The following is a 15578-nucleotide window of genomic DNA, read 5'->3' on the forward strand; positions in this document are numbered from 1 at the left end:
TGTAGGCATGTACAGGATTACATGCGTAATCCATACATACATCTTCATGTGTTTTGACTGGGCAATATTTAAATAAGCAATTTATTTATTTGACTTATTATCTTTAGCTTTCTTCCAGGGAGTTTACGTTTTTCAATATTAACAATATTTAATTCATTTTAATCAACATTAACATTAATTTAGGAACTCTTTATGCCTTTGCCCATCAAGATATTAAGTCAGGATTTGAATGAAGTTCAGGTTTTAGGATTGACTCCTGATCACAAGAAATATATTGATCGGAAATATTATATGCTGTATCTAAATACATGGCTCTCAAACTCAAACATGGCTTTCATACATGGTTCTCAAATGACTAGGAAAGAATAAAGGAAGGCAAAGAACTTTACTTAAGCTAAATTACTCTGCATAACATCAACAATCTTTCTAAGATCAGTTTTGGATATTAGATATCAAAGGCTGAAAAGAGTAGACTTGCTTCAGACCCAAGTCCATTTACATTATACTATAGCAGGCTCTTTGACTTAGTAAAAGAGATTCATTATCTAATATTATTTACTATCATTGACAGACATACCTCTTGTTACATCCTTGATTTTTTCAAGAGGAAAAATTAAAGAATGCATTTTGGACTTTCAGCATGTATTGTTGAGGAAGGACTGCTATATCACTTGGCCAGGCATAATCGAAGATCAGTGGCATGGGCAGTGCTCAGTGGGTAGTGCTCTTTTGTAAACCTGGAAAAGTATGGAACATTATAATAATAATTTAATTCAATGTTGTAGTTCAATTACTAAAGTATCATAGCTTCACCAAAGTTGGCTTCTAAACGTCTACTTGCATAGCGTTGACTTTTCCACTGTTCAAGGAAGATATATTTTCGGAAATATAACAGCTGTGTTTTTCCCTTCAATTCCAACAGGGAATATTTCCAAAATCTTTTATCCACATCAAAGAAATTGCTGCTGAGAAGAAAAGGTATTATAGATAACATACATTTGCTAGATATCTTAACTTATTTTGGAAAAATAAGAACATGGTATATTAGAAGCACATCTCAAGAAGGAAGAACATATTGTAACCAAACTAACCAAATGTCCCTTCTCATTCCATTCTGGTTAAACTCAATTCAATATACAATTTGGGATCAGATCTCAACAATCATGAACAGTAATACTTTAGGGAATTTGATAAAAAGTAGTGACAAAGTTATATTTTCTTTTAAAGCTGCTTTAAAAGAAAGTATATGAATAGCAACAGCAATAGCTTTTAGACTTATATACCACTTCACAGTGCTTTACAGCCCCCTCTAAACTGTTTACAGAGTCAGCATGTTGCCCCCAACAATCTGGGTCCTCATTGTACTGACCTCGGAAAGATGGAAGGCTGAGTCAACCTTGAGCCAGTGAGAATCAAACTGCCAAACTGCAGGCAGCACATTTTTACCTAATATGATGGCTTGGTTCATACAACTTGCTAAGATGTAAAGGGATTTGATTAGTATTGTCTTACCCTTAAACCATGTTTTATAGTTTAGCTTATTGTGTGAATGGTGCTTATGTTTGCAGAACAGTAATTAGTAGACAGTCATTTGACCATGTTTGGCAGACATGGTCCATCCTGACTGTGTTTGGAAGTCCAAAAATCATGAGAAGGTATTTGAAAATCTTGTAGTTAGGAATAGCTAATCAGTAGTCCAGAATTACAATGCTTTCATTTAAGCAACACCTAACTCTTCAACATCTTTTCTAATTTCATTCTTTCATCTCCTTCTGTTACTTCTCAGCAGTAAATATTCATGAGATGTATGGAACATCTAGTATAGAATGGGGACCAGAGGAGCCTGTCTGAGAGTCAATTCAGAGAGTCTATCTCAAATATCTATCTGTGATATCTTTAGCTATGGACCCAGCATTCATAGCGGACAGTTCCATTTCTGGTTTTCCACTTGGGTTGCTAATCACATGTATAATGTTAAATTGTATTATAACACAGTATTTGTCCTTTGGCTCAGAAATGCAGAAAATGTAATACCTGCTGAGATTCCATTGGTACAAGAAGTTACCAGCACGTTATGGGAATGGGGTAACATTTGGAAACAATTGTATGTGGTGAGTTATTCTTCCATTCTTGCAGGGAAATTTTATGGCTGCCCAGGAAGAAGCTTTAGTTGCATTAAGTGCCACGTCAGTAGACTTAGTTATCCACCAAGGCAATGTATTTTGCATTTAATTTTATGAATATATAACTGCTCTGAAAGTGCTGGTAAAGAAGAAATCCCTTCATTGCAAGATTTAGCTTCAATTATTTAAGAGGCTGTTGTGTAATTCCACTTTTGAGCGTTATGTGATTTCAACCTTTGAATGATCTTTAATGCACCATGCACAAATGCACTGCTAGGAGAAAGTGAAAGCTCTGGGTGATTTAGCACCTATGGCTTTGCTTATGCAGAAAAACTGCTCTTATATTATTTCTAAACAGCTGACCATCTTATTTTTTAATGCACTACATAACCTGTCCAATTGAAAGAAAATGAATTTTGTGCACCCCAAAGATCACACCAGTACAAAGTTTATTTTGGATAAAGGAAAGGCCATTTTAAAAAGGAAGAAAACTGCTAGTGTATTTGCTATGTTCAATATATGGATGAAAGCAATGAGAAAAGGTCAGAGTAAACCACAGTTAAGCTGCAAAGCAAATACACCACTAGAATATACCATATTTTTAAGAGTATAAGACACACTCCCCCCCCCCAAAAGAGGCTGGAAATTTGGGTGCGTCTTATATTCCGAATGTAGCTTTTTCGAAGCTTTTTTTCAGCCCTAATGAGGCGCTAGCGAGTGAAGCAATCTTCCACGCTTTGCCTGTTTTTCTCCGACAATCAGCTGTGCCTTTGCTGCTCCCTCCGACAATCAGCTGTGCCTTAGAAGCTGTTTTTTATCCCCAACCAGGGGATAAAAAGTGTGCATGCATGCACACGCTCAAAACCGGTGAACTAATGTGCTGAAGCTGACCAGACTAAGGATGCTAGCCAGATGAATACCTGGTAGGCAGAATTTTTTTCCTATTTTCTTCCTCAAAGACTAAGGTGTGTCTTATACTCCAGTGTGTCTTATACTCCAAAAAATACGGTATCTTTTGAACTCATTCTGAAAGGGTCCGGAACATTTTGGCAATCCCTTCTGTTTCCTCAACAAAAGTAACCAGATTGGTAATTGATTATACTTCAACAAAAGGTTCCAGAGGTAGTAGATTAATTTAAAAAGCCCGGGACTAGCTTTATAGTAGATCTCCAAGGAAGCAGAAGAGCCAGGTGGATCAGAAGGAATTATTGGAAACCTGTCACAGCTTAGAGCAGTTGCTTCATTTTTTCTGTAGTAGAGCTGGAGGCATGCAAACAATTTTTTTAATTAGGAAAAAAATGCCATTGCTGTGAAAGGAAGGATATTCTAAAATGCCTAGAGAGGTAGTTTCCTATGTCATGTTCAGAAAACAATAATCCTTCTGCTGGTGTGCTGAGTTTTGGTTTATGCCAGCTTTTTCTTTTGTGTGATCATGCTTGTGGTCTTACCTCTGTTTTGCATTGGTCCACCCTACCTTCAGTCACAATAAAGCACTAAGCACTTTTAACATAAACTGAAGGTTGTGTTTTAAGTATCTATTATATTTTTGATCCCCAGGGTTTTTGTAGATAGGGAAAAACAGGATCACTTCCACTTAGAGAAAATATACTGATTCTGCTGTCATTGTGGGGTTGCTTAACCACAGTGACAAACAGCAATTGAAATCTTAAATAAGCTGAAATTGTTTTCTCTTTCAGGCAAACAAGAAAGAACACTTCCAGCAGGTAAAAAAGATGATGTGCGAGTTAATGGAGTGGAGATCACAGCTCCTCTCAGGGACATTGCCCAAAGATGAACTGAAAGAACTGAAACAAAAGGTCACTTCCAAAATTGATTATGGCAACAAGTAAGTTCTGATGTTGCAATCAATGTATTTTAGAAAGGGAATTGCCTTGGGCATATTGCAAGCTGAGATGCCTTAGTTTTGCTAACCCTAACCTTGCTTTTAAGGATGCTATAATAAAATACATTATATGCACAGGCTCAATAGTAGGACCTGTGAGAGGGAGTCCTAGTAGACAATCACTTAAATATGAACCAGCAGTGTGCTGCAGCTGCCAAAAAAGCTAACACGGTTCTAGGCTGCATTAATAGAGGAATAGAATCAAGTTAACATGAATTGTTAATACCACTTTATAATGCCTTGGTAAGATCACCCTTGGAATACTGCATCCAGTTTTGGTTGCCATGATGTAAAAAAGCTGTTGAGATTCTAGAAAAAGTGCAGAGAAGAGCAACAAAGATGATTAGGGGACTTGATATAAAGAACGGTTGCTGGAATTGGGTAGGTCTAATTTAATGAAAAGAAGGACTGGGGTGACATGATAGTAATGTTCTAATATCTCAGGGTTGCCATAGAAAGGAGGGAGTTGAGCTATTCTCCAAAGCCCAGGACAAGAAGCAATGGGTGGAAACCAGTGGTGAAATCTAAAATTTGTTACTACCGATTCTGTGGGCATGGCTTGGTGGGAGGGGTAATGTGACTGGGTGGGCGTGGCCAATTTTTTTTTTTAACTTTTAAAACCATTTTTTCTACAACCTCTTCGGTGAAGAGATTGTAAAAAACTGCTTTCAAAAGGCTCTGACGATCCCAGCTGAGTTGCCTGATCGGCAAAGCCTCTGCCAATCAGGCAACTCAGCTAGGATCGTCAGAGGCATTTAAAAGAAAAAAAGGATCCCCCTCAGGTAAAACTTAATTCCTGATGATCTTATTGACCCATTTCTGTACTTTTCTTCACAAAGACACAAAAGTCATTTGTCATTGCCTTCTTCTAGAATTTTTTTTCCCAGTTTCCAATTCTGGTCTAATTTTTGGATTTTCTAGTATTCTACTAATCTATCAGACCACCCCAACGATGCCCTTGAAGTGATGTCCCAGTGCCTGGAGGCTGTGCGGGTCTGGATGGGGAGGAATAGGCTCTGACTCAACCCCTCCAAGACTGAGTGGCTGTGGTTGCCGGCGTCCCGATATAGTCAGCTGGTGCCATTGCTGACTATTGGGGGCGAGACATTGGCCCCCACGGAGAGGGTGCGTAACTTGGGTGTCCTCCTAGATGCACGGCTGTCTTTAGAAGAGCATATGACGGCTGTGCCAGGGGGGCTTTCTATCAGGTTTGCCTGATATGCCAATTGCGCCCCTTTCTGAATCGGTACTCCTTATGCACGGTCACTCATGCCCTCGTTACTTCCCGCCTGGACTACTGCAATGCTCTCTACATGGGGCGCCCCTTGAGGAACACTCAGAGGCTCCAACTGGTGCAGAATGCAGCCGCACGGGTACTTATGGGGGCGACATGATGCTCCCATGTGACACCTCTCCTGCGCGAGCTGCATTGGCTTCCAGTGGTCTTCCGGGTGCGCTTCAAGGTATTGGTTCTCATCTTCAAAGCACTCCATGGCTTAGGGCCCGGTTATTTATGAGACCACCTTCTGCCACTGATAACCTCCCACCGGTCAATACGCTCCCACAGAGAGGGCCTCCTCAGGGTGCCGTCGGTCAGGCAATGTCGGCTGGTGACCCCCCGGGAAGAGCCTTCTCTGTGGGGGGCACCCACCCTCTGGAATGAGCTACCCCCAGGGATATGACTGATCCCAGACCTCCGTACCTTCCGCCGGGCTCTGAAGACTTTTTTATTTCAGCAAGCCAGGCTGGGTTAAAAATCTTTTAATTGTTGAATTTTATGGGTAAGAGGTTTTAAATTGGGGGAAGCCAATATAAATTTAATTTTGTTTTTATAGTATTTTAATGTTTATATTGTATGTTTTTTAATTTTGGCTGTTCACCGCCCCGAGTCCTTTGGGAGAGGGGGCGGTATAAAAATTTAATAAATAAATAAATAAATAAATAAATAAATAAATAAATAAATAAATAAATAAATAAATAAATAAATAAATAAATAAATAAATAAATAAATATACTACGCAACTCTACTTAGTTTGTCTAAGATGAGATATTTGCTGCTGTCTGCTCTATATTGCACACCATTATTTTCTTCTAAGGCAAGTTGCTTAAAAAGAATTATCAAAGTGCTTAGCAGAAAAACTGATTTCATGATTTTATGGTGCTTATACATTACAACGTCCCCTTCTCCTTACCGTTTTGGCTTTTTTGGATCTTGATTTTCTTTTACTTCTTTGTTATTTCTTTACCACCCAGTCACAAATTGCATGTGGGGTTTAATATGCATTCTGTTAGACTGCATTCCTAAACAACCATGGAGAAAAAGACAATGCGGCTGATAAATATTTCATATACAAAGCTTATCAAGATGAGCAGCAAAAGGAAGTCCTTGGGTTTGGATGTTTCTAAAAGGGATCTTAGATTTTTAATTTGCATTTCCTCTAAACAAAAACAAAAACAAAAAAAATCAGAAAACACACAAATATTCTTCATTTATTAGGCAAACATGGAATGAATTTTCAAAAAAATATTTTAGGGCATTTTTTAAAGTGGCTTTTGCAAAATGCAGGGGTTTTTTTTACATCTACTATTTCAGATTTCCGTATATCAGAAATTGTTTAAGCGTTGTTTAGGGTTTAACAGGTGAAAAATGTTTGAAGCAGTATAAGTCATATGAAAAGTAGGAAGATACATAAAGTACCAGCAGATTTTTAAAGGATCCCACAGAATGAAAGTATGATTCTACTTCACCAAATGGAAACAGTTAATGCAATATAGAAAAGAAAAGAAAAAACCTTGATCAAAAAGAACAAGCTCACAACTCCATCAGCTGCTAGGAACTCCCGGCAAGACTTCAATGGCTCAGCAGCAAGGAGAACTCATGCAGTCACACATAGTATCCTTCTAGCCTAGGTCTTTGCAGCAGTTCTTCTTATACCTTGTCCCTTACAGAGCATCTATCATGTCCACATTCCACATGTTCAGGTGCAAAGGGAAGAGTATAAACAAAGCTAAGGTAAACAGAAGGCAAAGAAATATCATCTGGACTCTCAACATGCTGTCCCTTAATCATGTCAGAGTGATGCCAGTCAAAAATTAATATCTTAATAAAAATAGTTGTTTGGAGATAGAGGAGAACTTGAAGGGAAACAGGCTAGATTATTGACTGTTTTGTCTTGTTTTGTCTTAATTTCAAGGGAAACACCTATAGGCACAAATTGTAGCTTCTCTTCAGATGCAAATAGTAACTCCACAGAAGTAGGAAGAGAAAGATTTATCCATTAGTTTTGGAGTTTCCATGACACATTGCATCATAAGTAAAAATGTTGGTTGGATTCACCCAAACAAAATGGGATTGGCTAATTTGTGACTCAGCATAAAGGATTGAAAGTTCTGCATTTCATCTTTGCAAGCTACAATTACTTAGAATTCTCAAAAATTGTTTCTTTCATTGCAAAATCATGGGTGGATCATGGATGTTAATTATATTCATGGTTCATTCAGGGTGCCATCCACCGTTATGCAGATTGTATTTTCAAAGGAGACTGTATCCTCATGAGTATTATATGATCTGTTAACCCAAACTTTTTGCTATGCCTCAGATATGGTGTTTGGTTTTGTGTGAATGTCTTAATTTTTAAACCACACCTCAAAGATAAACAAACAATGAGATTTCAAACAACTTGAAATGAAACGTTAAACTATTTCTATATGTATTTGATGTCCATTTGAAACTGAAGGAGGGCCTTTAATGTTGCAGATGAACTTTCCACTTATATCTACAGGATTCTAGAGCTGGACCTGATTGTTAGAGATGAAGATGGCAATATTTTGGATCCTGACAAAACCAGTGTTATCAGTCTCTTCCACGCACATACAGAAGCTACAAAAAAAGTCACAGAAAGAATTAAAGAAGAAACGGTACAGGGTTTGCATCTTTCTACTTTCAAATAGAGTTTTGCTTGTTTGTTCCCATGAAGAATTAATCTGTAAAAGCATCAGGAGCAGCTTAGCAATCACTTCTCCTGCCTGATTTAGTATGCATATTAAAAATATCTCCTCACACCAAGTATTTATTCTGAATTCCCACCTTTTTAAAATGCTGATTTCAATCCATGAATAAATCAATAACATAATTTACACTTCCAATTGACACACATATTTGTGCAAACCAAAAGGCCTGCAGCAAGCTTTTTAAAAACATCAGATATACCTTACCTGGCCTTTTAAAATAATGTGCATTGGTGAATCTTTGTAAAAAAATGGGGAAGGGAGATTAAATTTAGAAGGGAGGACAAGACCTTCCTTATTATCCATGTCTATAAGCTTTAAATCAAACAATGTTTGTATGAGGAAAGTGAGCAGCGCACCAATTCAGATTTTCTAAAAGCTACTAATTTATACTACATCCTGTGCTAGCAAAGTAGTTTTTCCTGATGTTTGTTGATACAACTCTGTTATTCTGTGTTCCTATTGAAGCACCAGGTTCCTAAGGTTATCATGATGGATTTAATAGTTGTGCATAGTGAGCAATGCCAGACTGTCTTCAGGTAACCTGGTCTTCTGGGGCATGATATGTTTAAGTGCACTATTTCTTGAACAGACCTTTTTTTTGCGGGGAGGGGGGTGAGATCTCCTTGATCTAATTTCTGGGTGAGTGGAAAAAAGTATCTGTCCTTTGTGAAGTGTCAGATTTCCCTGAAAATTAATGCTGAATTTGCTTAAACTTATAACCAGCAAATAATGTTACATATCATTTAAAAATCAGTAGCACATAAAAAGTTATAATGGCAGCATGTCATAACTATTGCATGACCAAGATCTACACTACAAAGTAGGGATGGAGAAGAAGAGTTTATACCAGAGTTTCCTTTTTTGCTATCACAACCTTTATGTACATGCCTCCACTATTTTTAAAAAAACGAAACAAAATGAACATAAATGAACAATGAAAACAATACAATGAAATATATATATATTTGATAAATTTATAAAAAATAAAAAGCATCACCACTAGGTTATTCAGGTGAAGGTAATATTTTGGGAAATGTGAATTTATTGTAATAATTTGATAACGGTAAAGTCTTTCACAGTTCCCCTGGACTCTGTACCTCCCCAAAGAGAGATATACATCATAGTTTGGGAAAGCCTGCCTTATACATATACAAAGATGTTTAATTTCAAAAGTAGAGAGGACTTTGTAGATATTTACAGCAGGTTACTTAATATTGCATCTCAGGTATTTTAAATGACCAAACATTATGGGAATTATATTTCAGCACAACTGGACAGGAAAAGTTGGGAAAAGTGTGATAAATGTTGTGGCTTAAATGTTCCTGATCACAAAGATGTGATGTAGCATTAACATACATAACATTTTTTTTAAAAAAAATGCAAATCTGTTTGCTGTTTTTCTAATAACATCTCTTTCTCTTATTTGTTGTTGGTTCTCAGTCAAAAGATGAGCCTATATACGGAACTTTCTGCCGAAATACTTCATCCCCCACTCACAGCCTTTATGTCTTTGTAAGAAATTTTGTCTGCAAAATAGGAGAAGATGCTGAACTTTTCATGTCCCTCTATGATCCCCATAAGCATACAGTGATAAGGTATGCCAATTTTTTTCACAGATGCACAGTATTCATTTTCCTAAGAAACCTAAATGTGTGTGTGAGATTATAAATGTATGGATTATGACAATCTCTTGTGGTTTGGATGAATTTAGGATGTGTTGAAATTAAACATACATATTTAATACATATGTCTGTAATGAACAGACCTATTTATATTAATGAATCATTTGGTAAGACATCAGAATGATTTATAGGTAGCCCAGGTTTGCATCAAAGCCTGAACTATTTTAATAGATTAATGGAGCTGCTTGTATCTTTACATAATTATTAACCATTGTCTCAGGCTTTCCCCATTGCTCTAGGTTTAGCCAAGCATAATGACTGAAGTTGCAGGAATTGAAGTTTGAAACTTAGTTGGCAGAATTTTCAATGATGCACTTAATATAATTTAAAATTGCTTCTCAATATTTTATATAGTGCTATTTCATTGTGATAATCTGAGTTTAAATAATGTTTATTTTTCCACAGTGAAAATTATTTGGTGAGATGGGGGAGCAAAGGTTTTGTCAAAGAAATTGACAATTTCAACAATCTGAAAGTGGTTTTCACTGTGAGTAGTTTTTTTTTTTTTTTAAACATAATTCTTTCACTCCAACCACCCATACTACCTGTACATTTTCTGGAAAACTTGCAGAATCAAGTATTTCTCATCTGTCCATAGGAAACAGAATTATCAGAATTCTGCTAAGTGACTTCACTTCATTCATTCTCTCTCTATGGCTAACTTTGCATATAATAGAAAGGCATTATGTGTTTTTGACTTGTACAAACTCAGCTATTGTATCTTATGTAACTAACCATGGTTAAAAAAGCAATAGGATTGCATGATAGATAAAAAAAAATAACTTATTTTTACAAAGGATTTTGTTTTCAGTTTTTGAATAGAAACTAACTTTTTCAAATAAATTATATCGGGGACAAACATTTCCATGCAACTGAGGCCTTGGCCATAAGGTTAAATCTAGTGTTTGGCTAGACTGACATAATCCTGAAACACTGAGGATAGATGGTAGTTGTCATCTTGAAATAACTGATCCATATGGTTATGGCTTTTGCCTAGCTATATTTGAGAAACATTAATATTGTGGTACAAGAAAAATTATCATATTGTTCACAGATGTTATGCTAAGTACAACAGATGACTAAGTCAGTAAGTCAGTGAAACATATAAATTATATTCTAATTACCTGAGAACTTCTGGGGAAGAAATGCCAAACTGAAGAGAACTCCACTAAAAGCAGAACTGAGTAGATCTGCTGATTGACTACACTAAAAGAAGAGCTAGTGATGGATCAGCAATTTGCAGTTCCCCAGAAAAAGGAAGAGAACCAGAGATGGTCCACAAGTGCTCCAGATAGTTGTTTCTAGCATGGAGGGGAAAAAAAATTAAGTGCAAGTTTAAAAACTAAAAATATTATTTCTTTGGAATAAACAGCAAAAGAGAGATTAGAACTTTGGCTTGGGAAAGTTAAAAAAATGAACTAAAAGTTCAGATGGATTGGAAATAAGATTTTCAAACTAATTGTAAGGATAAAATAATTTTATTTTGATTTTTTTTAACAACACATGATAGAATAATATTTTGAAGGTTGGACACTACAAAGAACCAGAAAGAACTAAAGATAACAAGTAAAAGAGAAGAGCATTTAAATTTGACTTATTAATATAGAACCAAGCAAAATATTTTTGAACCCAGAAGTTAACTTTAAGAATGTCTACTGTATCTCTATTCTTCCATAAAGAAGTTATGGAAGAGCAACAAATTTTATTGGGACAAGACTGAGACTGTGTGGATTTAAAAATGATAGGCTACAAGAATAATATAGAAAAAGATGCTCCACTGGACAAACAAACAAAACTGGATGATGTCTTAATAATAAAAATGGATACACAAATAATGTAAAAGAGTTACCTGAATAATTTTCCTATTATATTCCTAAAAAGTCTTGTTAAAGCTTTGAAGAATTTTGTGAGAAGGGACAAAGAAAAATTTAAAGAAATCAAGTTCAAGGACGTTATTTGAAAAAAAAATAAAGTTCAAGATTCTTAAAAGGAGGGAATATAAAGCTGGTTTGTTTGATCAAAGTTAAAATAGATACATTATTATCTGTGGTAACCCTTAATCATTTTTTCCCCTCATCAGAACAGAAAAATGAGGCTTTAAGGATTTGTTTATAAATAAGAGATGGGATATGAAAAGAAGAGATCATTTGTTATATGTTAAGTGAAAGTAATAAACTTGTCCATTCTGTTCTGAAGGAGGAAATTTTTTCTTTATTTTTTATTTTCTTTACTTTATTCTTATCTTTTATTTCTTTTCTATTTCTATTTTTTATTTCCTGCAGTTTCTATTTCATTCATGTTGTTTAAATCAGGTGGTGTTGAAACAACATTTTTCTATTGTGGTTGTTATATTATTACACCAGTATTAGCCCAGAAAATGTTGATGTTTAGATGTCATACTTTTTTTAACTGTCAGTCTTCAATTGAATTTTGCTGTTATTTATATCAGGATCTTGGAAACAAAGATCTTGGAAGAGACCGAATTTATTTGATCTGTCAAATTGTACGGTTTGGAAAAATGGATCTCAAAGATACTAACACCAAAAAATATACTCAAGGCATAAGAAGGCCTTTTGGAGTGGCAGGTAAGGCAAAGAATGGACAGGATCCAAATGTCAGGGTTCCAAGTAATACATCCCATTCAAAAACAACTCTGCGGGAGATAAATTCCTCAAAGAACATTTTATTGGGACATATCAATTCGGCCACATTCCTGGTGGAAAAATGGCTCTAAGTCCCCACTGGATTTTCACCTAATTAAAAGTAAAACTTTGTCACTTCCCCCCTCCCAGAGTATCACATGGTCCAATCAGCATGTAGCCCAGTTGCTAGATGACCTCAGTCTCCATCTTTCAAACACCAACATCCTTGATTCCCAGGCTACAATACCCCAGCTATCATCTACACCCCCCTCCCTGCCCTCTTCGCTCCAGGCTGTGTTAGCCTGCAGCTGTGAGAAGAGAAACCTCCTTAGAGAAGACTACCAAAAGAAAATGGTCACAGTTTGCCGAACTTCAGGGTTGACACCAAAAAGCCTTCACAGACTTTAATACAATTCCACCTGTGCCTAAGTATGTTTAGCCACTCCTTACTAAAGCCCCATCACCTCCCACAGTACCATTGTCCTTGTATATTGAGATCCCAGTCAATGTGAGCTGATGGTACCTGATATACAGATTTACTAAGATCATGGCATTTATAACATTTTCACTGCCAACAAGCATATAAGGATAAGCTTTGGCACTGGATACATAGGATTCTGGTTGTGTAATTGAACCTGGCCTTCTGTTCTCTAACCGTCAGCACTGACATCTTTTGTATATTGATACATCCATTGAGATTTACAAAGCTATATGGGTATTTCAACCTTGTAACAATATCAGTTAGACATTACTGAAACAATTCTGCAGAAAATGTTGAACATGTAGCTTAGAAGTGTTCTTTTTATTGTGTGATCACAAGAGAAGTCAAGACATGAAAGTGACTGTCAAAATAAAGATCCCTTCTTAAATTTGCTCCAAGTGACATTACCAAGTGAGATGTTCTTTAAGATGTCCTCAAAAAAAAAAAAAACCAATGAAAAAGGTGGTTGATCAAAGAATTTTATTTGTACGTTAGCAGCATGAGAGAACAAGACACAGCATTTCGGGTGATGTAGAAGTTATACAATAATATTTTCTTTCCGAGTGAGTTCCAGATATGCTGAGTTTAAAATTTCAGTCATCCTAACCAGCAAGTTCTAATGATCATTCTGGTTGAGAGAGTTGAAGAAATTTGTAATCCAGCTCATCTGGAAAACTGCAGGTTAAGGAAGAATGGTAGGACAAGATAAGAACTCCAAAGAATCTGCTCACCTTCGCATTATTTCATTAATATTTTATATGGGGAATAAAAAATAATAATATCAGAGCGCAGGCAAGCAAAATTTGAATGCTAATGCATTATTTAGCAAGCATATCAAATCAGCTGTGTCAGCTCTAGCTCTAAATTAATTGCTATTTACTTAGGGCTTTTATAGTTATCGGCAGTTTTTCACCGATGTGTAAATAAGTAATGGATGATGCCGGAAGTGGAGAGCGAATCATTGAGTTTTTCCATATACTGTTTTCTCAGGCAGAACTAGTTTTCTAAGAGGAGCATTGTTTCCTCATATACATGCTATCCACACAGTAAAGTTCGTTGTGGCATATTTGTGTGCTTTTATTTTATTTTACCAGATTTAAAAGTTGCTTTGGAGAAAAGCAAAAAAAAAAAAAGTTTTATTGTAATGCATTTATATATAGTTTATGAGGTATATGATTCTAACTGGCAGAAAAGTTACACCTGTTGCCTTTTTTCAAGCCTTGATAGCGTTCTGTTTTCTTCCTTTAGTAATGGACATCTCAGATATTATAAAAGGAAAAGCAGAAAGTGATGAAGAGAAACAATATTTCATTCCCTTTCATCCGTAAGACAATTTTACTGTTTAATACTTTTAATGTGTTAAAAAAGTTATTCTGGTTGGATGCAGTTTTTATGAAAAAATATTGTAAAAATATTTTTACAAGTCATTATAAACATAAATCAGAATGGACTGTATCTAAAGGTACTTTTCATATATAGGATCTTCTGCTTACTGAAAGCACATGTAGAGATAATCTAAATCCAAATATGTTCTTACTGTTGCATCCTTTTCACAGTGTAGACTAATTATTGTGCAGGTATCTGTGAATAAGCTCTAGAAGGTTTTGTCCTGAATCTCAATGTTGAAGCAACAATGTGTTGTTTCCCTTTGCCATTGGTGAATTGCTGGATTGGCAATTGTCTTCTTTTCATTAAACTTAGAAGCATTTGTTGTTTTACATTTAAGAATTCTTTCCTTATCACATATTCAATAACTGTGCTTGATACTGTGAACGTACTGCTGCACATTCAAGTACTGATGAAAATTTGTCTCAACTGACTTTGATTCATTATATGCCTTTGGTTTTCAGTAATATTTTTCTTTTTCTTTCAGAGTGCCAGAGAATGAGTTTTTGCACAACCTCTTAAACAAGGTTACCACATTCAAAAGTGACAGTGGCGGGCAAGGTGAAGTACATGCCTGTTCTTACTCCCCCCCTCCCATATCTATATCCTTAAAGTGATGGTATCATTGGAGGCCTTTAAGTCACATTGGAAAAAGTACTAGGGAATCAGCAATGTTATATAGGATAGACACACACTTTCTAATATGTTTAGTTATATGGGCTTTAAATGGAGCCCCTGTTCATACAACGAAAACTTCAGTAGTGTGGAGTTTGAGCCTGCTGATGGTGCATGAGTTACTTGCTTATGTGAATGTGTTTTAGAATAGAACCTCTCAATTAGGCTTTCTTATCTATATATTTTTTTGAATCCTTAGTTCCCATTTCATGATAAGTCTTCTTTATCTTTGTATATCATACAGGATTATGGGTAACTATGAAAATGCTTGTTGGAGACATTACTCATATAAGAAAGGACTATCCGCACCTTGTCGACAGGACAACAGTTGTTGCTAGGAAGCTTGGCTTCCCTGAAATAATCATGCCAGGTACGGTACCGATCCTTTTCGTTTTTAATCGAAAGGCCTTCTTTCCTTCCTTCCTTCCTTCCTTCCTTCCTTCCTTCCTTCCTTCCTTCCTTCCTTCCTTCCTTCCTTCCTTCCTTCCTTCCTTCCTTCCTCCTTCCTCCCTCCTTCCCTGACATCAAGGGAAAATATAAAGGAAACATTACTTAGATTTATAATTTTCTTATAACTCTTCATTAAATCAAAATTAAATTGATACCAGCGTATCTACATCAATTACTGTAATAAGCAAATTTTATTTCCTAAGGTCCAGAATGGATCGTGTTGAA

The 15578-nt window shown here is 36.0% G+C and overlaps 1 protein-coding gene across 1 annotated transcript in view; it reads left to right on the forward strand.

Annotated features, from left to right (window-relative positions):
* DOCK2 (dedicator of cytokinesis 2) overlaps positions 1–15578 on the forward strand; it is a 306359-nt gene that overhangs the window by 21386 nt on the left and 269395 nt on the right. Inside the window, exons 4-13 of the mRNA XM_034406030.3 lie at positions 923–978; positions 2015–2111; positions 3821–3969; positions 7809–7944; positions 9478–9632; positions 10125–10206; positions 12169–12304; positions 14091–14166; positions 14716–14789; positions 15148–15273. Of these exons, the coding sequence (XP_034261921.2) occupies positions 923–978; positions 2015–2111; positions 3821–3969; positions 7809–7944; positions 9478–9632; positions 10125–10206; positions 12169–12304; positions 14091–14166; positions 14716–14789; positions 15148–15273 (1087 nt within the window). The remainder of the gene's footprint in view (positions 1–922; positions 979–2014; positions 2112–3820; positions 3970–7808; positions 7945–9477; positions 9633–10124; positions 10207–12168; positions 12305–14090; positions 14167–14715; positions 14790–15147; positions 15274–15578) is intronic.

This window comes from Pantherophis guttatus, chromosome 2 (assembly GCF_059756535.1).
Source record: "Pantherophis guttatus breed Tessera chromosome 2, ASM5975653v1, whole genome shotgun sequence".
NCBI classification, from domain to species: domain Eukaryota; kingdom Metazoa; phylum Chordata; class Lepidosauria; order Squamata; family Colubridae; genus Pantherophis; species Pantherophis guttatus.